Source organism: Monodelphis domestica, chromosome 1, assembly GCF_027887165.1.
Source record: "Monodelphis domestica isolate mMonDom1 chromosome 1, mMonDom1.pri, whole genome shotgun sequence".
In the NCBI taxonomy this organism is placed as follows: domain Eukaryota; kingdom Metazoa; phylum Chordata; class Mammalia; order Didelphimorphia; family Didelphidae; genus Monodelphis; species Monodelphis domestica.
Genome location: NC_077227.1, coordinates 274,315,914 through 274,340,997, shown reverse-complemented (window position 1 = coordinate 274,340,997; position 25,084 = coordinate 274,315,914). Strand labels below are relative to the sequence as shown.

Genomic DNA, 25,084 nt, shown 5'->3' with positions numbered 1-25,084 from the left:
GGCTTGTTTCCTAATCTATAAAATTAAATTGGTTTAAGTAATGTCTAAGTTTCTCATTAACTCTAAAATGCTACACCATAATTATTTTAAGAACTTGGGGCAAGAATGTCAACTGCATCTGTATCAACACTGTGCCCACAAACAACATTATGCTGTGCCTTGGGCTCAAGCTACTCAACTATACCTTGCATCATTCATTCTGTCTTTCTACACATCTTGAAAAAGCTTGAGACAAGGGAGAAGACATAAGTAAAGTGTCAGGAAGAAGTACAAAATGCAAATGGTTGAGCTACATGATTAGGATACAGGCCAACTGTTTCTTTTACTATCAAATATATTTCTAGAATTGCCAATGCATATGAACATACACTCAAAATACTATTAGTTTACCTCAAAAATTGAAAGTGTTTTTTCAGTAACTGGCTCTCCTTGTTTTATAAAATCCAGGAGTTGTTCCTTGCTACTCAACCACAGTTGGAAGTCTTGTACAATCCTCTTGTAGGCCTGATCATTTATGTCCATGGATTTTTCCAAGGATGCCACCTGAAATATCACAATGGCAAATGTTCAGAAAAACAGTTTAAAAGAATAAAAAAAGATTCAGACACTCTGACTGATAATTATACTCTATGACAAGGAAATTAAATATGTAATTACACATAAAAAGCAAAAAGCAATTATGCCATGTAAGTTGAAAAATGGGAAGGATAGGTCAAGAAAAATAATTCTAGAGATGCCAACTGTAATTTTACTCTAAAATTAAAAAAAAACAACAATGGACCAGAAATGGATTACTTTCCCTCTATTCCCAACCTTTAATTCCTTCAAAATACCATACAATGATAGAAAATAGGCAGTTTATGTTTTTTACCATTTTGAAGGTATTTCATAAGGAAAGAAGGAGAAAAGAAAGTAGCTTTGGCAATGGTGCTAATTATTGCTGGTGCTAATTATTCCAGAGTCTATAGTTCTAGATTTTTAGAAATCCTTTCAAATAAACATTCTCAACAATGAACAAGGCAAAGGAATATGGCTGCCTCTTCCCTTCTCACAGACCCTATACATTTTTGTGAATTCTTTAACATTGCCCTCAATGCTTAAAAAGCAAAGAAACAAAGAACAGAAGAAAGCCAAATATAAACAAATCTTCCACTACAAATCTTCCCCATTCACATCTTTAGGATAGACTTTATACAGTGAATTACTACAATGACGCATATGTAAAATTGATCTGGCTTAGATGCTTGCAAGCTGTCACGGATGATCTTTTCTTGGAGTTAAGAATACCTGGATTTATGTCCTGCCACTGACATATAAAGACTGTGTTACCTTGGGAAAATAAAATTTTCCTCATCTATGACATGAGGTAGTTGGACAAGATGGCCTCCAAAATTCCTTTTTGCTCTAAGTTTATCATTCTCTCAATTCCCTAGCAGTTACTGCCTAAAGTTATTTTACAGATCAGTTAGTGATCTGCAGAAAGTGTTTCAAAACTAGGAATTACTCAATTTGATTACATCATAGGTCTGAACTGAATAAAATAAAATGTATTAATGTATTATATAAAGTATCTCAAAAGTTTTAAACATTAATAGGGATACTTTCTCTAAGACAAGATTAGAACCCAGTCCTGCCTAGGTTCTAATTCTACTTCTCTTTTCACAAAGTCTTGTTGCCATGTCAATATCAAAAGTCCCTTTGAGGGTGGGTACCTATACTAAAATTTTATAGTTTGCCCAAACTATATAGTTTCAAATCTAAAAATGTAATTCTGAATCAAGGATTATAAACATGAATGCTGAATTATAAGTTCATTTTTTTTTAGAAAACATGTAAATGTACTCACTTGTTCTTCAGTTGTTAGTGGATCTTTAGTCTCTAAATCTTCCAAAGATTTCTGGTTTGTTATCAGCTTTTCTTGAATAACATTTGTAATATGTGAGATTTGATCATTTGTCTGGTCATTCTTCAAATTATTTGTTGCAGATTCCCGCTGACTAGAAACCATAAAAATCAGGAGAGATGTTCATATTAGTGAGCCACAGTTGAAATAACTAAATATTAAAATTGCTTCCATCTTTAGAAAAATACAAGCGAGTGACATTTAGCTGTTGGATAATTTAAAACTGTAATATAGAATATGCAAAATAATGTTCCTCACAATGACATTTTATTTTTTTATACCCTTACCTTCCCTCTTGTAGTGTATTGGTTCCAAGGCAAAAGAGTGGTAAGAGCTAGGCAATGGGGGTCATGTGCCCAGGGTCACACAGCTGGGAAGTATCTGAGGCCAGATTTGAACCCAGGACCTCCCATCTCTATGCCTGGCTCTCAATCCACTGAGTTACCCAGCTGTCCCCACAATGACATGACAATGACAATGACATATCTGGCTGAAGACTCTACCTTAAGCAATCTTAAATCAATGTAAAGCAGTTATTTCTTTCATTAGGAACTACTTTTCCTGACTTCCTGATGTTTTCTGGGTTTCAACACCTTAAATATATGTTTTAACCAAATGCATTAAAGTGATCTGGAATTGCTAATGCACATTTGAAAACATACTATAGCCTAGTATAATTAAAATTCAATTAAACTTTAATTCATGGTGTTAGTTTTGTCCTTTGGTGTCAAAATTATTCATAAATAAAGGAACAACAACTTTATAAAAAGGTTTCATTATAAAGGTGATTTCAGAAATGTAGTTTTGAAGGATAATTATTTTCAATTAAATTCACCTCAGTATTATTAATATGATTTCCAACTTGTCCCATCTTCCCCTTCCTAACTAATGACTGCCTCTCCTTATCCAGTATTATAGATCTTTCTACTTATATTTTTGTTCCCTTTCTAATCCATCCTTCATAACACCTGAAGATAATACTCTTTATGTATTAATCAAGGAACATCTTTATTTTGCTCAGAAATTTTTAGTCACTCCTGATTTTGTACAAGGTAAAATTCAAACTCATATGCCTACCATTTAAGGTCCAACAATCAAAACAGGAACAATCATTATCTGTAAGTAGATTCACACTCTGTGCTGTCTTGTTTCCTTGACTTAGATGTAACAGGGGTATTTAATATGTCAACAATATCAATTAATGAAACCAACATGATGTTCCATGCCTAGATATCTTTGAGATGCAAAATTAGCCAAATGTATAAACTAAGTATGAAGAATTCCTAGACACCGAATAGATACCTAGTGGGAACTTATGAAAATATGAGAAGGTAGAAAAAGATGTCCAATAACCAGGAGATTTGAGTTACTTTGACCACATGTGTTCTCTAAGCATTTAGATCTAACCATTTGCATCTCACATCTGTATATACTTATGAAATAGTGATTTCAAACTTAAAGGAGGATATTTCTGAACCAAATTCTCAGTAAATATTTCTTTTAAAAATCTGACAAGTTAATTGTTATTGACAATTGTATTGACAAATGATCTCTGACCAGTAATTGATTTTATGGAGTATATCAGATGAGAATTTGTGGGTAATAGTACTAGACAAAACCAAGTCTCTCAGGGACACACCTAAAACCTTGGCCAGAAAAATATTGGTGGACCCAGTCTACCGATTTAATATTTACCCTTACTTGAAATTGTAACTTAAATGCTATATGAAACTTTTTTTCTGATCTTACTGATTGGTAATGTCTCTCTCCTAAGGCTTTGTTTGTATCTTTCTCTAGTTCCCTTAATATGTATTTTTTGTGTATTATACTTGACTGTGGATGTTTAATCTCTCTTTATTAAACTAAACGCTCCATGACTGCAAGGATTTTTTCTTAAATATTTTATTTGTGATAGTACTTACCACAGTCCTTTGTAAACAATAGGGGCTTAATAAATGTTTATTGAATTGAAGTGACATTTTTGAGACACTGTCAATATGAGAACATAATATGAGCCCAGCTAATAAAGAAAATATTTTGCATAACTTCATTTGTATAATAGATATCACATTCTTGCCTTTTCACTTAGAGAGGAAGGGTGGAGAGGCAGATAATTTGCAACTAAAAAAAGTTTTTGTTAAATATTTAAGAAATACAATAAGGAGCCCTACTTACATGAAATCACCATATAAATAAGTTTCCAGCCATGACTTACCTTTTGTGAGCTACAAGTACCACATCAGACTTTTCTCTGACCTTAAGCAATTCTATGCTCTCAGGCACTGAATTTTTCTCAAAGGGATTAGGTTTAGTGTCAATGGTCTCCAGATGTTCTTGTTTTGATGATACTTCAGCCTGTAAAATTTTAAAGGGTAACAAGACAGGTGAAACAAGGCAACAATAGCAAAATAAAATGAATACTGATGCATGGTTTAATGTCAGATGATCAAGACAAATTACAAATAAATTGATTTGGTTATTTCAGCACAAAATTGCAAAAAACTATCTGATGATGACAAAACAGGAAAACTTTGGAAATATATACAGAATTGGATGGAGGATTTAAGGAGCATTTAAGTAGCAAATGTTCAAACTATTTCATAATGTATAGATTTTTTTGTAAACTAAGATTCTCAAATACTTAATATTATATATTAAATTTAGAGTCTAGTAATTTTTCCATTTATAATTCTACCTTAAGAAGTTTTATTAATTTATAGATAAAAAATCTTGAATGTACAAATTGCCTTTTCCACAACAATCAGTGAAGATATAAAACCACAGGAAACTTCTCTAGGACTCAGTTTCTTCATTCCTATAATGGAGGTTGGACTTCTTAGCCTTTATGATCTCTTAGTCTTGATCCTGAAAAGCTCAGTTTGGACATGTTAAGTTTGAGGTGCCAGTACGATATCCAACCTGATCTACATCATAGAATTCCCAATTTCCTTCGTAGTTCAGATGCTACCTTTCCCCTCCTCCCACAATTACTTTGTATATAGCTGCTATCTATTTCTTTATGCATCTGCCCTATAGAATGTAAGGTCCTTGAGGGTGGGACTTGTTTCTTTGTTTTCTTTGTATCTCAATGCTTAGGATGATGCCTGGTACATAGCAAGGGGACTGATCAATTATTTTACTAAATTACAACTAATGTGTAATTTAGAATCTTAGAGAGTTGTTTGGGGGCACCGAGACTTGATAAAGTTCTGGCCTCCAAGATCTGCTCCCTATCCACCTTGCCATGTTACCTGCTTATGTGCATGTGTATAATATATGGGACTCTGGGAAAAAATTATGGGAGGACATAGATAAGAGTATAAAGGGTGGGCAGGCATGAATGTATTTATATTGAATCTTTAGGAGATATGAATAGAATCACAAATGGAATGTGTTTGTAACACCACATAGACACATAGATCCACAAATACATCAATATCTCATTGACTATACCTTAAAAATTACTACCAAAATAGGACACCTGCTTTTTAAAGTATGACTGCCAGAAGAGACTTTATAGAGGAGGATAGCTTTGTTTTCTACAGTTTAGGCAATTGAAAAAAAAAAGTTACAAAGCTTATTGTCTAAGTCATCATATAAATGCAAATTTATAAACTTCCTTATACTAAAATACAATAATATCCTCATTTCTTCATTCATTAATTTTTCTTATTTTCAAAATTATTCATTCAATTCATAACTGTTAGAGATGAAAGATTATCTATCTATCTATCTATCTATCTATCTATCTATCTTTCCACGGTAATCCCCTGGCTACAAAATGTTGTTGAGTTAAGTTAATATTATAATGATTCTAGTTATCAGTTTGAAAGTTAATAATGTTACTGAGCTTTAAAACGCATTCTTTTTAAGAGAAACAAAAAGACTAGGAATTTTTATCACATCACTCTTTTTCACAAATGTTCACTCTCCAATATCTTCACAAAAAGCACTTGGCTTATTTCTCATCTTTTTTCATAATCCTTCAAATTCCTCTGATCATTCCCAAAAGAGTTTCCCCAATATATACATCCTAAAGAGGTTTGCCCAGTATTGACCTCATCCTCTATGGTGGTATTTACTTATCAATATTTTCTTATATTGGTGAGATTTTAAAGAATTACAATGCCAGTGAACTCATTTTTCACTTGACTGACCAGATACTCCCTTGCTCTTTCTATTTATTCCTGAAACAGGAAGATGACACAGTGGATAGAGGACTGGGTTTGGAGTCAGGAAGACCCGAGTTGAAATCTTTCCACAGACACTGAATAGCTGTGTGTCCCTGAGCAAGTCACTTAAACTCTATCTCTGTTTCCTCCTCTGTAAAATGGAGACCTACCACACAGAATTGTTGTGAGGTCCAAGTGCTTAGCACATAGTAGGTGCCATATAAATGTCCATTCTCTCCCTCTTTGCTTTATACATTTCTATCAAAATTTCTCTGTTGAGATAATTAAACTTTCCATTTTCCCCTTATTTCATGTGAGTATTTCTGTCCCAAGAAGAAAACACAGGAATTGTAAGCTTTAGTGAGTTCATATTGGAAAATTACTCTATAAAATAATCATTATTCCTACCTGAACAGTTTGACTTTCTCCAATATTCCCCTGGATGGGAGGCTGTGGAGAGCAGTCTGATAATAACAGACTATCTTTCATATGAGGTATCATGGGCTGTTTTTTATTCATGTTCTTTCCATTTAATTCTCCAACCTTTTAAGAAAACATTGAGAAAGTCAAAGGGAAATCCATCTATTTTGCTAGAGTGAATTTTTAAAAAACAAAATATATTTCCTAATCTTTTCCCTAGAAAAAAATCAGTTAACTGAATATAGAGATCCTATCTGGCAAAGGGGTTTAGAATTTTTATGTGCAGTGGGAGGCAGTGTGGTTAGAGAGCTGGATTCAGAGTCAACAGGAACTGTGTTCAAGTTTCACCTCTGACATTTACTGGCTGTAGGACCATAAGCATAATCCTTCAGTGCCCCAAGTGGTTCTCTAAGACAGAGGTGTCAAACTCATCCACATGGCCAAGACACTTTAGTGTTGTATACAAGATTAAAATGCAATTGGGAAATCGTTAACAGAATAAATAAAAATACAACATAACACATTTGATAATTTTGTGGTCTTCTACATCAATATGTGGCACACAGAGATCCCATTCTATCTGAATCTGACATCATTGCTCTAAGACTATGAGTTGTAGAGACTGCCATTAGGCATTGGTGAAATAAATTTTTCCACTAGTAGTACTATACATGGAATTATAAGTTCATTTTTTAAAAAAGTACTTAACATTATGAGATTAACATAATAAGAAGAAATGGTTGGAAGTCTTTGTAAACAGGCACCCTTTTCCTTTATTATTACAAAATCACTAAAAAATTAAAGATGAGATTTCTTTTATAAGAAAGCAGGTCAAATATATCATTTTCTTTTCTCTTACCTCTTCTAATTTATCTTTATGAATTTGGTACAGAACTAATTCTAATTGAATATCAGATAGAATAAGCCTAAATTGATAACTATAAGTTCCACAGACTTATTCTAGCAACAAGAATATTCAATCATGAGAAGTTTTGAAAGATTTTATCTCAAAATAGGCTTTATCCATAAAGAGTATATTAAAGTTTTGATATGAAACTGGAAAATTTTAGTTATAATCATATTTTAAGAGCCGAACACTTCTGCATTCTCACTCTCTTTATTGTGGAAAGTGAAATCATAAATATTTACCTTCTTGACTTCCCCTCTTTCCTTCAACTTTTCCACTGTGATAGACTCATGAATGGAATCCTGAGTATCAGAAGATACTTGCTCCTCTCTTTTTTTCATAGCTGTTTCTTCTTTCTTCTTTATTTCAGATTTTGATTTGAGGATGCTGTTGAAACTGTTCTCAGTCTCCTCCTTAACAGACTCAAGTCTATTTTCCAAATTTTTGTATTTATACTTAAGTGAATCTGTTTCATCTTTAATGGTCTTCTGTCCCACGGAAGAGGAGTTTTGTTTGATAGACTCAGCTAAAACTAAAATCTTCTCTAACGTATCACCCTTTAGATTAAGAAGAGCTTCTAGTTCCTAAGAGTGGGAGAAAAAAAAGCTGTCATGAAAGTATTTCAATTTGATTATCACAAGTGTTAATTGACATTAGCTGTGACAGACTACACTACCTTGATGGTAGGAAAAATGGAAAACCTGTTAACTTGAGTCACAAACTACAAACTCAGGGGGAAAAAATCAAATGGCTCTGGAAGAACACCAGACGGCATTCTCAAGGTCATTTTCAACAAAAGACTAGATTTTTGTCACAAGCGTCCTCTAAAGTGACACAAGCTCAAAAACAACCAAATGAAGCAATATTTATTAAAGGTGTAGTAGGAACAAGATCACACAAAGAACAGAATTGATAGGCTGTCCATCTGATGTTTTTGACTTCTAAAAAATATCACACAAAAATGGGTGAAGATGTGGTTCTGTACGTGAGAAAGTATTCAAAATATAAGAAGCTTGGGACCTACAGAGAACTGGGGATACAACTATACTTACTAAAAGTTCAGTCTATTTTTTAAAAAAATACTTCTGTCATACTCAGTATAACAAGTATCTGTTCCAAGGCAGAAGAGTGGTAAGGGCTAGGTAACTGGGGTTAAGTCACTTGCCTAGAGTCACACAGCTAGGAAATGTGTGAGGTCACATTTGAACCCAGGACATCCTGTTTCCAGGACTGGCACTCTATACACTGAGCCACCTACCCCCCCTAAGGGTATAATTTAAAGAGATTAAACTTTAAAACATATCTAGCCTTTATTAATAGCCTGATCATCTACTAGTCTCAATAACAAAAGACAACTTATATGCATAATCCTGCCTCAAACAGATTGTTATCCCATTGAGAACTGTTTTATCATAGGGGTGCTCTTTTTCCCCATATCACCTTCCCCTGACTGGTCAATGCAGTATTTATTAAGACTGTTCCCACAGGAGTTCTGAAATGATCTTTGATCCATTCTTGAAGGCAATTTGGAATTATGCCCAAAGGCCTTTAAACATTTGCATGCTCTTTGATCCAGTTATAGCATTACTGGGTTTGTATCCCAAAGAGATTTTAAAAATGTTTGTACAAAAATATTGATAATTGTGCTTTTTGTTGTGGAAAAAATTGAAATTTTTTTGAAGTTTTTGAAATTCCTTGATTTGGGAATGGCTGAACAAATTGTGGTATATGATGGTGATGGAATACTACTGTGCTATAAGGAATGATGAACTGGAGGATTTCTATATGAACTAGAAAGACCTCCAGGAACTGATGTAGAGTGAAATGAGCAGAACCAGGAGAACATTGTACACAGTAACTGAAATATTGTTGGACAATCAAATGTAATAGACTCTGCTACTAATAGTAGTGCAATGATCAAGAATAATCCCATTGAATTCATGAAAAAAAATTCTATCCACATCTAGAGAATGAACTATGGGAGTAGAAATGCAGAAGAAAAGCATGATTTATCACTTGGTTATATGGGTACATGATTCGGGGTTGTGGTTTTTTAAAGATTACTCTAATACAAATATGAATAATATGGAAATAGGTTTTCAGTAATAAGACATGTATAAACCAGTGGAATTGCTTGTCAGCTCCAGGAGCAGGGGGAAGGGAAGAGGGAAGGAAGAGAACATGAATCAGGTTACCATGGAAAAAATATTCTTAAAAAATGAAATAAAATGATGTAAAAAAAAAAGACTATTCCCACAAGTTTTGATTTCTATGAGTATTCTCTCACAACAAGACCAATATGGAAATATGTTTTGCATGATTATACACGTGTAATCCAAATCAACTTGCTTACAGTCTCAGGGAGAGGGTGGGGAAAGAAAGGAAAAGCACAATTTGGATATTACAATTTTAGAAAACAGATATAAATGATTATTATTACACGGAAAAATAAAATATTAAATTAAAAAAATTCTGTTCCCACAGTTCAGATGAGAAACAGCTTCAACTCCAATCCTTATAGTGAATGGAAGAATCTTACCATTTGTCCTGCCATTCCCTCCTTTGGTGCTATAGGCTTTACTATCTGCCCTGCTTCTCCGTCTTCCAGATTCCAGTTCAAGACTTTTCCATCTTTTTGAGAGCTAATCTTTTTTTTATGAATTATCCCCTCTAATTAGAGTATGAAAAGGTGTGTTTGACACAGAGTAAACAATAAATGTCACTTTTAAATTTGTTCATTTATATTAATTTAACAAATATCAAACATATGCTATTTCTTTGCATCCCTAACCTCAAGTACTTTGCACATAGTAGGCACTCAAGAATGTTTCTGATGAGGTAGTAGACAATATATAAATGACTGAAAAAGAGAGATCTCAGATGGACAGCCCTGGTTGCAAATGAGGATATGTTCTTAGAATATATTCCTAATAAACATTTATCAAAATTAGTCAAATCCTTGGAGGGTTAGGGGAAAAGTTTCCCTGCTTCTTAGACCCCTAAAATAAATATGAAAAAAATACAATCACTTCCCCTGAAAGATTCTTTCCCCTCCTATGTATGAGAAATAATTAGACAGAATTAGACAGGTCTTTTTTTTTTTTTTAAGATGCATCATACCTGCAATGTTAACATCTTTTCCTCTGCTGCCTTTTCATCTACCAGGTTATCAGGGAAACCGAGGAATTTCTGATAGAAATTTTCCAATGTGGTATTCAAGTCTGCAACCAAGTCCTGGTACAACTGGTGTTCTTGAACATGACCTTCTAATTTACTCACTGAATCCTAGAAATAGAATCATTTTAAAAGTTAATGTAGCTTTCCCCTACTTTCCTACTTCAAATGCCATTTTACAGTTCATAAACTTATAGAGATTTATATAAAAATGAGAATAGATTCTACAATACAACTAATATGAAAAAATGTTTTACATTATAGTACATGTAAAATCTGTATCAGATGGCTTACAGTCTCGGAAAGCCTACAGGGAAGAGTGGGAGGGAGAGACTTTGGTTCAAAAAAATTTTAAAGCATATTAAAAATTGTTTTTACATGGAATTAACAAAAAATAAAATACAAAATCCCTTCCACATTGCAACATTCCCTGCTATGGTTTCACTATATTACAGGCAACATAAGAAATTCAATAGGAATTTTTGGATAGTTTTGTGGAAGTCACAGATGACACAGGAAGGCCAGCAGATATTGCAACTCAAAGCATGGTATTATGTAACATCACCATCATTATCTTTTAATACAACACAATATCTTTTTAAAAGTTAAAATAAGTAAAAAAGTTAAAGTTTGTGAAAAGAACAGAAAACAAATTTTACATGGATTTTTCAGATTATAGGAGCACTGCACCCCTAACCCCTGCAATGTGGAAGGGATACCTGTATTAAAATATTTTTAAACAAAAAAATGAGAATAAATCATTTATATGACATCTACACATAAGAATAAGGCATAATAAATTGTCACGGTTAGTATCTCCTTGTGACTAAAGACTAAAAAAAAAAAATCAAACCTCTTGAGCTTAGAAAGTGCTTTTCCAATCCTTTTCCTTTAAGAAAATGTCTGAATTTCAGCTGATAACCAGCCATGTGACCTTGGACAAGCTCCTCTCTGGGCTTTAGTTTCTTATCTGTATTATCTCTAAAGTAAATCTTAACATCTTTTATTGCACTAATTTATGCTATATTTTCTGATCATTTTTCTTCATTTCTTTACTGAAATAAATGTAGCTGATAGATGTTTAAGAAGAAACAATAGTTACAAATTGGGTAATCAACTCTCCAGCTTTACATTTGGTTACATGAAATCTGATTTTACTGTTAACTCTTGTTCGAAAAGAAGGGAGGTTTTATAGTACATTGGACAGAGAATTTGCTTCGGAGGAGTGGGGGTATCCTGATTTCAATTTCCACTTCTTATCTTTATTACTTTCTAGACCTTGAACAAATCACTTAATCTCTTTGGACCTTAATTTCCTTACCTTAAAAATGAGGTGCTTAAACAAGATGGTCTGAGCAGCTCCGTGACTCAGTGTATTGACAGCCAGGCCTAGAGATGGGAGGTCCCTAGGTTGAAATCTGACCTCAGACACTTCCTAGATGTGTGACCCTGAGCAAGTCACTTAACCTCCATTGCTTACCCCTTACTGCTCTTCTGCCTCAGAACCAAAGATGGAAGGTACGGTTTAAAAAAATAAGATGGTCTGAGGTCCCTTCCAACTCTAGATTTATAATCCTGGGGTGGTAGTAATAATCCAAGAGTCTTTTTCATACAAAACAAATTCCCAATCTAGTTGTGAGGAAGAAGTAATCCCAATCCAACAGAAAATTAATGAGAATTTCTCTAATTGCAAGAGTTACAGATATATATAAACATATGTTATATTTGTATTATATAAACATATATTATATTGTATTATATAAACATATATCTCTTGCAGTTTTATGCGTGTAATATATACAGTATATTATATGTATAAATATATATGTATATATGGGTACACACATACACACACATTTTGGGGGGAAAGTGCTTAATAGGATCTGTGTTCAAGAATCTGTGGTTTTATCAGTAAAAGCATTCCCTTACAATTCATTAATGTTTTGACATAACTTCTTTAGCAGCTATGTGGTACAGTGGAAAGAATGCTAACCCTATATTGAGGAAGACTCATCTTCCAGAGTTCAAATCTGGCCTTACACACTTAACTGGCTCTATGATTCTGGGCAAGTCACTTAACTGTTTGCCTCAGTGGCATTATTTGCCATCTGAGAGAACAAAATGGCAAACCACTCCAGTATTTTTGCCAAGAAAATCATAAATGGGGTCATAAAGAGTCAGACATGACTGAAACAACTAAACATCAACATTTTCTAGAGTTTATGACCCTCTAACTCATTCCCTTGGTGATGAACTTCTCTGTCTTTAGCTGGGTGATCTAAACAAGCCAATTATTGTAACCATACTTAAAGACTTTCCAGTTTGATGGGACCTCTGAGGTCCCACAGGCTGAATGAGACCTTTGAGAAGGATTCTGGTAAAAGATGGAGAAAATAGCCACCTTGAAACTAATCTCCTTCCAACCTAACTTGTGTCTAACTAAATTCATGACTTCTTTCCTTCTGTTATCTGGTAAAACCAGAGGTCTCACATAATTAATTGGATATCACTCTACACTCTGAGAGAGAAAGAGAGAGAGAGAGAGAGAGAAAGAGAGAGAGAGAGAGAGAGAGAGAGAGAGAGAGAGAGAGAGAGAGAGAGAGAAGAGAGAGAGAGAGAGAGAGAGAAAGATCTCATGCACTCTCCTATTCCCTTCGGGGAACATAGCTCTTGCCTCACAAAAAGCCAACTGTTTTTCCTTCTGACATCTTCACTGCAGAGTATTTGCAAAAAATTCCAACTCAGAGAGGGAGCATTTGAGGACACAAAAGGGTACGATGTCAGCTACCCAGCTACATACACAAAGCTCTGGGATTGTTTTGTGCATTTTGTGGCTTAATAAATACCAACTTCTATAGTTAACAATGGTAATGGAAAGTATGTAAAAGGAAATACCACCATCATCTTCAAACTTGGTTCCTTAGTATACAATGGTTCTTTGAGTAGAAATAAACAACTGAATTGTTTTTTTATACTCCATAAGTGAGCACTTGCCTCTAAATAACAGTCAAGTAACTCTTTGCTTATTTGGTGTCACCAAAAACTATGACTTATAAAGACCTTGTTGAAAAGTGAATGTCCTTAAGAAATACAATTTCATTATTTTGACCTGTAATTGGTGAAGGAGGCTTTCGTGGAGATGCTTGATTTCTAGCCATTTTTCTTCACTGAATTTGGGGTTTTTCGTGCACTCCAAGAGGTAATTTCCTTGAGTTTTTAACTCATTAAGCAAGGATGTCAAGTCTTCTGCTTTCTGTAGGAATTTCTTATATATTTTCAACTGAGCTTTCTTTCCTTGTAAGCCATTCTGCAAAGCAAAACCTGATTCTTGTTTCTTCTTTAATTCAGTAAGCATTAGTCGTAAGTCATCTTTGCTTTGCAAATACTTTTCTCCTTCAAGCTGAATCTTTTCCTGATGGCTAAATTTTAACAGAAAATTATACTGATTAGATATCTGACAAAGTGATACTCTGAATTTTATATGTACATATATCAGACTATAAGATATAAAAAAAATAACTTCTTATTCTCAGAGATATTCCAGGTATTATAACATTTACATTTTCCTCAAATGACAGCATTTATACCAGACTCCAAAAGGAAATGATTTATAGTACTTTAATAATAGTATTTGTCATAAAGTGGTTAAACTTATTACTATAAACTCTGCAATTTGCTTTTCAATTGGCCAGAATACATAAGTACATTAAATTTAATAAACAGATTTTGTTCTTTTTTTCTGATAGCCAAAAGGCATGTCAGAAACTAAAAATCTCAGCATTTCAAATGAAAAGTGAATCTCATTACTAATAACATCACTTGAAACTAAGAATGTGGGAATCATAAAAAAAAACACTTCACTGAAATTCAGTTTTCAAATATTTTTATCAAACAATATTTACCAAAACTTTTACATGAAATATCTATTGTGTTTCCTTCTATATTAACCAACTCTATAAGAAAAGTAAAGAGTATTATTTAGCTGGGGGTGGGTGGTTGGATAAGGGAGAAGATAGGTTTGTTATAATTATCCTACTGATGACATACCACTTCAATTAAATATTATTAAATTGTGGGAAAGATTTCTAATGCCTGATATAGATAAAGTTTTACTCTTCCCTCAGGCTCTTGTTGGTGTCCTCAAATTAATGGCCTATTAATTCTGCGGATAATCAATATCAAAAGTCATGAATGACAGTTATATTATACTTTTTACAATTTGTTATTTGATACAGGGAAACGATGATGACAATAAATGTATTTCTTTTACCTCAGATATGTATTGGCTAAATGAATAGTGTGGTCCCACTGATTCTTGATATCAGAAAGAGTATCCTGAACCAGAGATGCCTTGCCAGTCTCTCCCAAACTCATGATATTTTGTATTTTCATATCCCCTTCAGGTTTAAGTAAAATGATTTCCTAAAACGTAAACAAACAAATAAGTAAAAGCACAACATAATGTCATTTATTTTTTCTTTTTTGATCATTTGGTCCCCACATTTTTATACCAAGGATCTTTCTAACATTTAACTAAATATCAGAAAAAATTTTCATTTTGAATATATTCAATTGCCAAAATATATGCATATGCAAAAGAACTATAGTTGGATGCAATGATAAATTTAGCTAAGGATTGCAGAAAAGAATAGGATGAAGAAGAGTGGAGAAAGGATAATGAGAACTGCTAAAATTATTGGAACCAAAATGGCTCTACTCTGCCAAATTCTAGACCTGAGTAAATAATATAAATAACCTAAAACATGTATAAAACTTCCCAAATATAATCTTCCTCTGTCTGATCCAATCCACAATTCATTTATCCCTTGTTCCCAGCACATCCTGCTAAATCAAGTTTTTTCCTGCTCTGATGCATGGAAACTGCTCAAAACTCTTTCAGAAATTCTTTTCAGACTGAAGTCATTTAGTTCCAATCATTTCGGTAATTCTCATCAGTCTTCCCGACTCTTCTTCATCCTATCCTCTTCTGAAATGCTTAACCAAATTTGTCATATCTAACTATAATTGTTTTGTATACATATGTATTTTTATGTTACCTGGGTTCACACATTTTTCTCTTGGCCAAGAGACAGTGAGATCTCTGGAAATTTTTATATTGCTCTTCTCTTTGGTATTTAGTAAACATTAATAGACAAATAATACTAGCTCATTTTCTATAGTGCTTTGGGTTTGCAAAAAGTACTTTAGAAATATTGTCTTACTTCATCATCACAACAATCCTGGGAGGTGGGCAGTATTATTATCCACATTTTATAGATGAGAAAACTGAAGCAGGCAAAAGTTAAGGGACTTGCTGAGGGATCTTCAGCTACTAAGTGTCTGAGGCAGAATTTGAATTGAGTTCTTCTTGCTTCAAATTCACTTTGCAACCTAGTTTGCACAAGTACAAATTTCCCTCAGCAAGCCCTTCAATGAAGATCTCTATCCACTCAAAAAAATTCCTTTCCCTAATCAAAATTACACACAATGGAGATTAAGTTCATTTATAATTATTGAGTTCTTACTGGTCTCTATCCTCTTTAAAAGAGGCAGTTCTATTCCTAGACTTGAAGACATTATAACACACTTTATGGCTTTCTACTCAACAGGCTTAATGAAGTAAATTCCCTTAACATTTTCTCAAGACTATTTTGTAAGCTCTTTAACCATCTTTTTGGAACCTTCTTGTGAAGCTTCTTCAAATGTGAGTTTCCTAGGAGCTTCCAAAGGCCCTAGCTAAGTGGAGTACCTTTATTTTCTGGATCCTTTCTTCAAGTGGCATTTTGCCTTCAGTTGAATTCAAAACCATGAGTGACTCTTTAATCCCCATTATCCAAGAAAATACATCATGTACAAGATCCTCAAAACTCTGGTCTACAGCAGCAGGTGACTGATGATTTCCTTTTTCACATACTTGTGTTAAAAATGTTTCATATTTCTCAATCAAATTAGTTGATTCTATCACTATTTCTTCTCTAGTAAGTCCAAATTTCTTCAGTGAGTTGTTTAACTCTGCTAAAGACTCAAATAGTTGCCTGGAAAATTTCAAACACAAAAAATTAAGTTTATAGCATCTTTTATACCACTGCCACTGGAAAAAATTTTAAAGGCATGATATTTGATTTTTTTAAAATACAGGGTTACCTTTTTCTAGTTAATGCTTGGCAGAAAAAATCTGGCTCTTTTTCTACTCCAATCTCCTTCCATTTCTCTTCTTGATTCATTAGCCATTTACTCAAGTTGATGTAGTCCTCCTGAAGTCTAAAATGAAAAGTATATCTAAGTTGCTAGAATTTCAAAGTCAATGGAACCTCTTTTTAAATGATGACATGACACCAAAAGTATGGCTAAGCTATGTCATAGACTTCCCACAAGTAGATTTAGGGAGAAAACTATTTTAAATTGAAGCCAAATGGAACCTGAATAATGAGCTGTGTTGTATTGTATTAAAAACAATTAGCATCAAATAGATACATTATAAAAGGATGGAAGTGAAATTTCAAAAGCTTTTTTTTGGTCCTTACCTTCTCTCTTAGAATTAATACTAATATTAATTAATTAAATTATATATATGTCTATATATATAAATTATTATATATAAATTAATTTAAAATTAATTAATGCTAAGCTTTAGAACAGTGATAGTGAACCTTTTGGAGACCACACTCTGTTCCCTGGACCCTTCACCCAGCATAGTAGAGGAAGGAAGCATTCCTACTGGGCTGCTGGGTGGAGGGTTGAGTGATATGAAAGAGTGTCATCAGGCATAGTACAGAAGGGGAAGGGATCATCTTTGCCAGAGTCCCTCTGCCTTACTAGTAACAAACTGGGGGAAACACGTACTCACAAAAAGTGCTTGCTCTGAATGCCATCTCTGGCACATGTGCAATAAGTTCACCATCACAGGCTTAGAGCAAGATGGGCCGGTTATACAGCTAAAGAAGGGTATGAGGCCAGTTGAACTCAGAACATCCTGTCTGTAGGTCTGGCTCTCAATCTACTGAGCCATCTAGTTGTCCCACCAATAAGTTCTTTTTAAAAGAAGTAAAATAAAAACTTTCAATAAAAGTCAACATTGACAGCTGAGGTAGCCATTTTTGTCATGTATTTACAATATAAAGTGACAATGAAGAATGTATTAGGAATTAATAAATGAGTTGCCTGGTGAACATGAGCAGCTATGCATCTCCAAAAGGTTTAGGTATCAAGCTTCTCAGCATATGAATTACTCTTTAATGATAAGGGAACTTCCAAATTGCCATAATATCTCAGAGTCAGCCTCCAGTTTAAAAAGAACAGTTTTTGGACTGTGGGTTGTGTTTTTTTTTTCCTATCACGTGGTCTCTGTACATCTCGGCTGACCCTATGAATTACTATGTTGTTAGAGGGCATCTAAATGAGAATGATTAAATAATATCAGTTATATAATCATAACACACACAAAGAAACAAACTTCTTTTACTACCTAAGTAACTGTTGTAAGCAATCATGAAGTTGTTTGGCTTGCATCTGACATGAAAACTTCATCTTCTGTAATTCCAATTCCCGGGCCACAATCCAGTTACTCAGTCTTTTGACACTTGCCTTGGGCAGGTGCCTTTTTACATTATTCAATGCAGTTTGTACTTCTTGTATGTCCTTGGTTTTTCCCTCAAAGGTCAGGGAATCCTTAAAAAAGACACAAAGTATGGGAAGGGGAAAGGAAGGAGGGAAAGGGAGAGAGGAAAAGAGAGGGGGAAGGGGAAAGAGAGAGAGAGAGAGAGAGAGAGAGAGAGAGAGAGAGAGAGAGAGAGAGAGAGAGAGAGAGAGAGAGAGAGAGAGAGAGAGAGAAATTGCTTATGTATTTATTCCTCTTTCATTCCCCTGGCAAATCATTATTCCTTGGACAGTCCATAGATGAGAACCATCTCCAAAGAGGCCACTATATTATAATTATACTTCTTTCTTTTTTACATAACAGAGTATGGCAGAGATGCTAATACTTGAAAATGGTAAATAATTAAAATGACACTTCTACTTAGATATAGGGGGTTTCTTATACTAATAATTCACCATGGGTTCGCATTTCTGACATTCTAGAAAATATGTCAGTGTGTAAAATTAATTAATGCTCTTTTCTATAAAACTTTCCTTAGAGCAGATATTGTGGTTAAGTGTTTGGATTTCAAGTGTTGAGGTGCAGATGACATGCCATTGCAGATTCTAAAATAGATTACTTCAATAAAAGAAGCTCACAAGTAAGATATTACTGAGGCAGATAATTAAGCAGAGTGCCTCAAGTGCTCTTGAGAAATATGAAAGCATCATTTGTCAAATGTAATCTGTAATACAGCCAACCCACCCAGGAAAAATCATGAGTCGATGACATTATGTGTTTTTATAACTTCATCCTTATTGTCTAAAATAATTTCTTCCAACTTTAATTTTTAAAAATTTAACCAGTTAGGGAAGAAAAATGGCCATTGGGCATGGAGATAAGACAAGAAGTTATGGAGTATAATCTTTCAAAGGAGTTAGAGTGATTTAGAACCTCTACAATGTACCCCAATTTTAAAATCCTAGAATACCTTGACCTACCCAACAAAATAATCAAAACCAAATTGAAGTGGTAGCTCATGACATTCATAGAGAGGGCTCAGACATTTATTTGTACCTGTAGAAAGCAAATCTGATACCTCCATGTTTGGGACTGAATCTATATTTAAGTACCTGGTTGGGGGGAGGGAGGGTAGAGTGGAATCTACCCTTTAGGGAGTAATTGATGGGATCAAAAAATGTCAAAATATTACAATATAAGCTAAGTATGCATAGGGGTTTTTTACCTTTCATACTGCTATCTCTAGCTCCTAGCACAGAGCCTAATACATAACAGGTGAGAAATAAATAGTTTTTGCTTGATTGACTTGAAATCACCACCAGCCTATTGTCTTAATAGAGACCCGGAAAGTGTGGAATAGAAGAGTCCCCTAAAGAGAAAGGCAGTAATCTTCTCTCTCTGTCACTTAAAATGTCAGGGGGAAAACCCTTATGGAACTCAGTTCTTTTGTCAGAAAGGAGGGGGGCATGGCATCAAAGCACATGGTTCCTGATTCAGTCCTTGCTTTCAATATTCTACAAGTCAAAGACTGGTTAATTAGGTATGTTTAACCACCTGTTACAGCCTTGGATAGCTGCACCACAGAACAAACCCCAAATGTCACACAAGACAAGACCTTTATTGAGGGTAAGTTTACTCACATAGTAGGGGGGTGCTCCAAAAAGATGGATACACTTAGGGTAGTCCTCTAGAGACCTGAATAAAGTTAGGTGTCCAATATGGGAGAAGTGGGATGTGTTTTACTAAAGTTCTTATCTGGGTCAAGCAAGACTAAAGGAGTTTGGTCTTTGGGTGTCAGTCAAGGTTCAGGACTGATATTAACTCATGATAGAGAGATGCAAGGAGAAACTAGTGACTGGTTAATATTCAAACTGCCTCTCAGAAGGAAAAACAGACTTTGGATTATTACTGCTAGTCTTACTCTGTCAGGGTTATGGGGGATTTTTTTTAAGGTTCTTCATTTAGCAGGTTAGGGAAAGTACCATATTTCTTACCCCTATCTGCTTATACCTAGCATAGAAGTCTTTCACCTTTCTCTCCATCATTTTGCACCTCCCCCCCAAAAAAGACTCATGCCTTACATTAAGTTTCTGGAGCTTTTCTTCCATACACTTTTTGGTTTCTGGTGACTCAAAACACTCCTTAAGGGTCAATTGAATGTTGCTGAACCAATCATCAAATTTTTTACACTGATCTGCAGAAAGACATTTAAATTTTTACTTCACATATACATATATATGCAAGAAGTAATTAATATTAATTGTTACCATGAACATGAACCATACTTCCCAGTCTAATGGTACAAACAGAACTTGTCGAAGGATTCTATATACTCATAATGCATTATTATATATTATAATTATCTCTGTATGTTTCTATCTCCTGTGAGTTATAATGAAGAGATTTTTCTAAGCAGTTGGATAGGGTAAGAGACTAAAACAATTGTGTAAAAAACTTTCAAATACAAATCATACTTTACAGCATCTTTTTTAAATTTTGTATTATCCTGAGCACTGAGCACATCCTGAGCACATTCACTGAAAAGATTTGTTGCCAACTGAGGACATCTGGGGTCCCTTGGGTGAAGGAGATCCTTTACTTGAAATTCCTCTTAACAATGAATCCACAGGTTGAGTCTCTATCTCTGTCCCTCTCTGCCAAAATCTTTAATCATCCAACCGAACTAAAACATCATGGCTAAAGTGTGATGATCATGGTGCAATCTATAAGATCCACTGAACACAGCTTTATATGCATATGGGTTTTAAATGCTATGATTCTTATATTATTGAATGGAAAGGTCATGTTATATGTCTAACAAGCCAGAAGATTATGGGTAGAAGGATCATTAATTACCTAATAGAACTTTTTCATTTTAGACATGAAGAAATAAGTGTTGCTTAATCATTTTCAGTCATGTTCGACTCTTTGTGATCCTTTTTGGGGGTTTTCTTGACAAAGATACTAGAGTAGTTTGCCATTTTCTTCTAGTTCATTTGACAGATGAGGAAATTGAAGGGGAAAGGGTTAAGTGACTTGCCCATGGTCACACAGCTAGTATTCCAGACTGGATGTGAATTCAGGGACTCCTGACTTCAGTGACAACATTCTATCCATTGCTCCACCTAGCTGCCTCTGAGGATATAGTAGCTTCATGCAGTGATTTATCCAAGATCACACTGCTAGTTAAAGACTGAACAAGGATTAAAACACCAACTACTAAGCAATGTAGTAAATTCTCAAGCACATTTTCCCCAAAGAATAAAATGATCACCTCAGTCTTGGGTATTTTGGATGACTCTCTTTAAGACAGACATTCCATTTAAATGTCTGTCTTAAATCCATTTAAATTATAAGACATACATTAAGATGTACCAAAGCTGAATAAAAAAATTTTAGATCCCTAAGTAGTTAAGTGGTGCACAGGGTAGAATATGACTTGGGAGTCAGGAATACATGATTTTTTAATTTGACCTCAGATACTTCAATTGTGACCTTGGGCTCAACCTCAATTTCTTGATCTGTAAAATGTTAATTTAAGCATCAAATGTGGCAGTATATGTAATTAAAGCACTTTGAAAACCTCAAAGCATTACATAAACGTTATTGCATTATTATTGTTTTGCTCACCATTCAACAGATTGGAAAAGTGGTCTTGCAAAGTACGTTTTTTAGTACTAAATAAATCATTGATACTTTCATATTGCTTCTTCAGTTCAGAGAGTTCAGGAGTCAGACAACCTATTTGATTTTCAAGTAGTATCATATTATGTTTTTGCTGGAGAATTTGCTGCTGTATTTCCTAGGAAGATAGACAGAAAGACAGACAGATCTCAGACTAGGCTACACCTTCTATCCAACAGTTCACATAAGCTATCTTGCCATGTGTCTTGCCCTTTCTCCCAATTCTCCCTCCCTGGAACAATGTCCTTCAGGCTGTACTTACAGAAACCATATCCTCAGTCCCTGGAGAGTTTATCCTATTAGTTTTGGAACACTTGCTCTGTGGCTGAGCTGTTTTGACTGATAAATAAGTAAATATAAACTGTCCTACTAGTCCATCATACCTACCAGGTCCCAGACCATGCTTCACATTCCATCCTGACAATCATACCCTCTACTTTTTCTTTTGCTCTGAATATAGTAATCAAACTAATACTGCCATTTGTTTTGGAAAAGACATGGCAATGCCTTACAAATCAGGTCACTGGTTTTGCTGTTGTTCATTCATTTTTGAGTCACGTGTGAATCTTCATCATGCTATTTGGGGTTTTCTTGGCAAAAATATTGATACAGTTTGCCATTTCCCTTCCCAGCTCATTTTACAGATGAGGAGCTGAGGCAAATGGGATTAAGTGACTTGTCCACAGTACTAGTAAGTATCTGAGGCCAGATTTGAACTCAGGAAGATGAGTTTACTTCAGGCCCAGCATGCTATTGAGCCACCTAGCTGTCATTTCACCAAATATCTAGCCCTCAACTCCTTTCCGTGATCACAATTTTCCTGAATCTTTTGTCTCTCTCTCTCTCTCTCCCTCTTTCTCTCCCTCTCCCTTTCCCTTTCTCCCTCTCTCTCCCTCTCCCTCTCCCTTTCTCCCTCTCTCTCTCTCTCCCTCTCTCTCTCTCTCTCCATTTCTTGCTCTCTCTCTTTCTCCCTCCCTCCCTCTCTCTCTCTCTCTCTCTCTCTCTCTCTCTCTCTCTCTCTCTCTCTCTCTCTCTCTCTCTCTCTCTCTCTCTCTCTCTCTCCCTTTCTCCCTCCCTCCCTCCCTCTCTCTCTCTCTCTCTCTCTCTCTCTCTCTCTCTCTCGCTCTCTCTCTCTCTCTCCCTTTCTCCCTCCCTCCCTCCCTCTCTCTCTCTCTCTCTCTCTCTCCCCTCCCTCCCTCCCTCCCTCCCTCTCTCTCTCTCTCCCTCTCCCTTTCTCCTTCCCTCTCTCTCTCTCTCTCTCTCTCTCTCTCTCTCTCTCTCTCTCTCTCTCTCTCTCTCTCTCTCTCTCTCTCTCTCTAAATGTAAGAGACTTAAATGCAAGGATTTTTCAGAGTAAGAGCTGATAAACACTTATTAAGCACCTCCTTTCATGCCAGATTAAGTACTGAGGATTCAAAGGTAGGCATATGACAATCTCTGCCCTCAAAGAGCTCATGCTCTAATGAGGGAAGACAATATATAAAAAGAAGCTGAAAAAAATTGGGGAGGGAAGAGGTTTCATGTTTATAATTGTATCCCCAGTATTTAGCACAGTACCTTGAACATAGCAAGTGTTTAAGAAATGCATTGCCATCCATTAATTCGTTTATTGAGAGATCTTAGAAAAAAGCTCAATAGATGCAAAAAAGATGAATTTCAATTGCTTTTAAAAAATTTTATTGTTGGATTGATTTATCAATGCTGACAAATATCTAAAGTTGAGGGAATTTAAGATGCAATAATTAGTTAACATCTGTAAAACAATTTGAAGGTGAAAACACTCCATATGCATGAAATATTTTTCTCATCTTTCCAGTGACCTTTGGTATTTTCCTCCTATCAATTTTAATTAATCTAAATAGACCAAGACTAACTGCAAAAATGAGTCTGAATTATAGAAGAGGTAAAGTTGACAGTACCTCCAATTTTGTAAAGATTTCCAAACTGTCAGAAGGAGACAGGGCTTTTAAGAGAGATTCAGTCATTCCAATCTGTGTCTTGGCCTGGTCAAGATCTTCTTTTAGCTCAGCTGTACTCCCATTGACTTCACTCAGAGTGGATTTATCCATTAAATGCATTTTTATTTGTTCTATTCTGTTCAAAAGAGATGACTTGATGACCTGAAATTAAGAAAAACATCAAGTAATAGAAAGTATTTTTCCAACTATATTTCATGGCAATGGCATTATTATGGAATGAATTAAGATTTTCATTATGAAGTGATTTAAATACGTCTTCAAAATTAGATCTTATTACCCCCCCACCAAAGTCTCAATTTTTCTTCTTCACAGACACAGCCTCCCAAAATGATATCCTTTAAAAAGAAAAAAAATTCATAAAGTAACATCCTAACCATTTCTTTCTCTGAACAGCTCATTTTAATTCTTTCTTATGCATGAAACATTTACTTAAGGATTAGTTTTATCTAGACCACTACCTGAGATACCCTCATCAACATTCTCATTTGGACAAATAGAATTATACAATTTTTCTTGAAAAAGTAGAAAACCAAATGGATCAAACTAATCTTTTATCCAAATAGAAATTCTAGTATAGTGACTTCTAGGAGAGGCTTTATAAAGCTGTCTATGGAAGCAATAGTAATAGTCAGAGTTAGGAAAAAACCAGCATTATCTTGGATAGGTCACTTCATTTCTCCCTGTCTTGTTTGTTTGGATTTTTTCCATTTAAAATGAGATCAAAATGTTTATGCTATTTCATTAAGTTGTTTTGAGGGAGATGCTTTGTAAACTTCCAAATACTTCCTCTATGTGAATTGCTATTTATTTTAAATAAAAAACGACGTGATAATAGGTAGCATTTAAACAGTACTTTAAGTCTTGCATGATACTTTAAAAATATTTCATTGAGCTTCAGAAAAATCCTTGGAGGTAAGAACAATTATCTTCATCTTACAGATGATGCAACTGAGGCAAGAAGAGGTGAAGCGAGTTATCCAAGACCACACAGCCAGTGTCTGAGGAACAATTTGTACTTAGATCTCACTGACTCAAGTGTTCCTTGAATTGCATCATATAGCAGCCTCTAAACAGAGTAATGAAAAGAGGTTTGGATTTGGAGCAGTTACCCAAATTTTCAAAGGAAGTTATAAGATGAAGATACAATAGTAATATCTGTAGTATCTATCTACCTGCTGGGAGAATAAAATAATATAACACCTTAAACCTTACAGAAGCATTATTAAAATATTAACTATTACTGTTATA

General features: G+C 34.6%; 1 protein-coding gene across 7 annotated transcripts in view; it reads right to left on the bottom strand.

Annotated features, from left to right (window-relative positions):
* SYNE2 (spectrin repeat containing nuclear envelope protein 2) overlaps positions 1 to 25,084 on the bottom strand; it is a 416,774-nt gene that overhangs the window by 223,773 nt on the left and 167,917 nt on the right. For 6 of the 7 annotated variants that reach the window (XM_056810866.1, XM_056810871.1, XM_056810867.1 and 3 more), the window contains 14 exons: positions 23,777 to 23,977; positions 21,804 to 21,975; positions 20,255 to 20,367; positions 18,042 to 18,244; positions 16,721 to 16,837; positions 16,326 to 16,611; positions 14,847 to 14,998; positions 13,686 to 13,995; positions 10,523 to 10,687; positions 7,645 to 7,986; positions 6,484 to 6,618; positions 4,119 to 4,258; positions 1,847 to 1,997; positions 391 to 543 (listed from right to left, as the gene is read on the bottom strand). In XM_056810866.1, coding sequence (XP_056666844.1) covers positions 391 to 543; positions 1,847 to 1,997; positions 4,119 to 4,258; positions 6,484 to 6,618; positions 7,645 to 7,986; positions 10,523 to 10,687; positions 13,686 to 13,995; positions 14,847 to 14,998; positions 16,326 to 16,611; positions 16,721 to 16,837; positions 18,042 to 18,244; positions 20,255 to 20,367; positions 21,804 to 21,975; positions 23,777 to 23,977 — 2,640 coding nt within the window. The remainder of the gene's footprint in view (positions 1 to 390; positions 544 to 1,846; positions 1,998 to 4,118; positions 4,259 to 6,483; positions 6,619 to 7,644; positions 7,987 to 10,522; positions 10,688 to 13,685; positions 13,996 to 14,846; positions 14,999 to 16,325; positions 16,612 to 16,720; positions 16,838 to 18,041; positions 18,245 to 20,254; positions 20,368 to 21,803; positions 21,976 to 23,776; positions 23,978 to 25,084) is intronic. The other variant, XM_056810869.1, reaches the window with a different exon arrangement.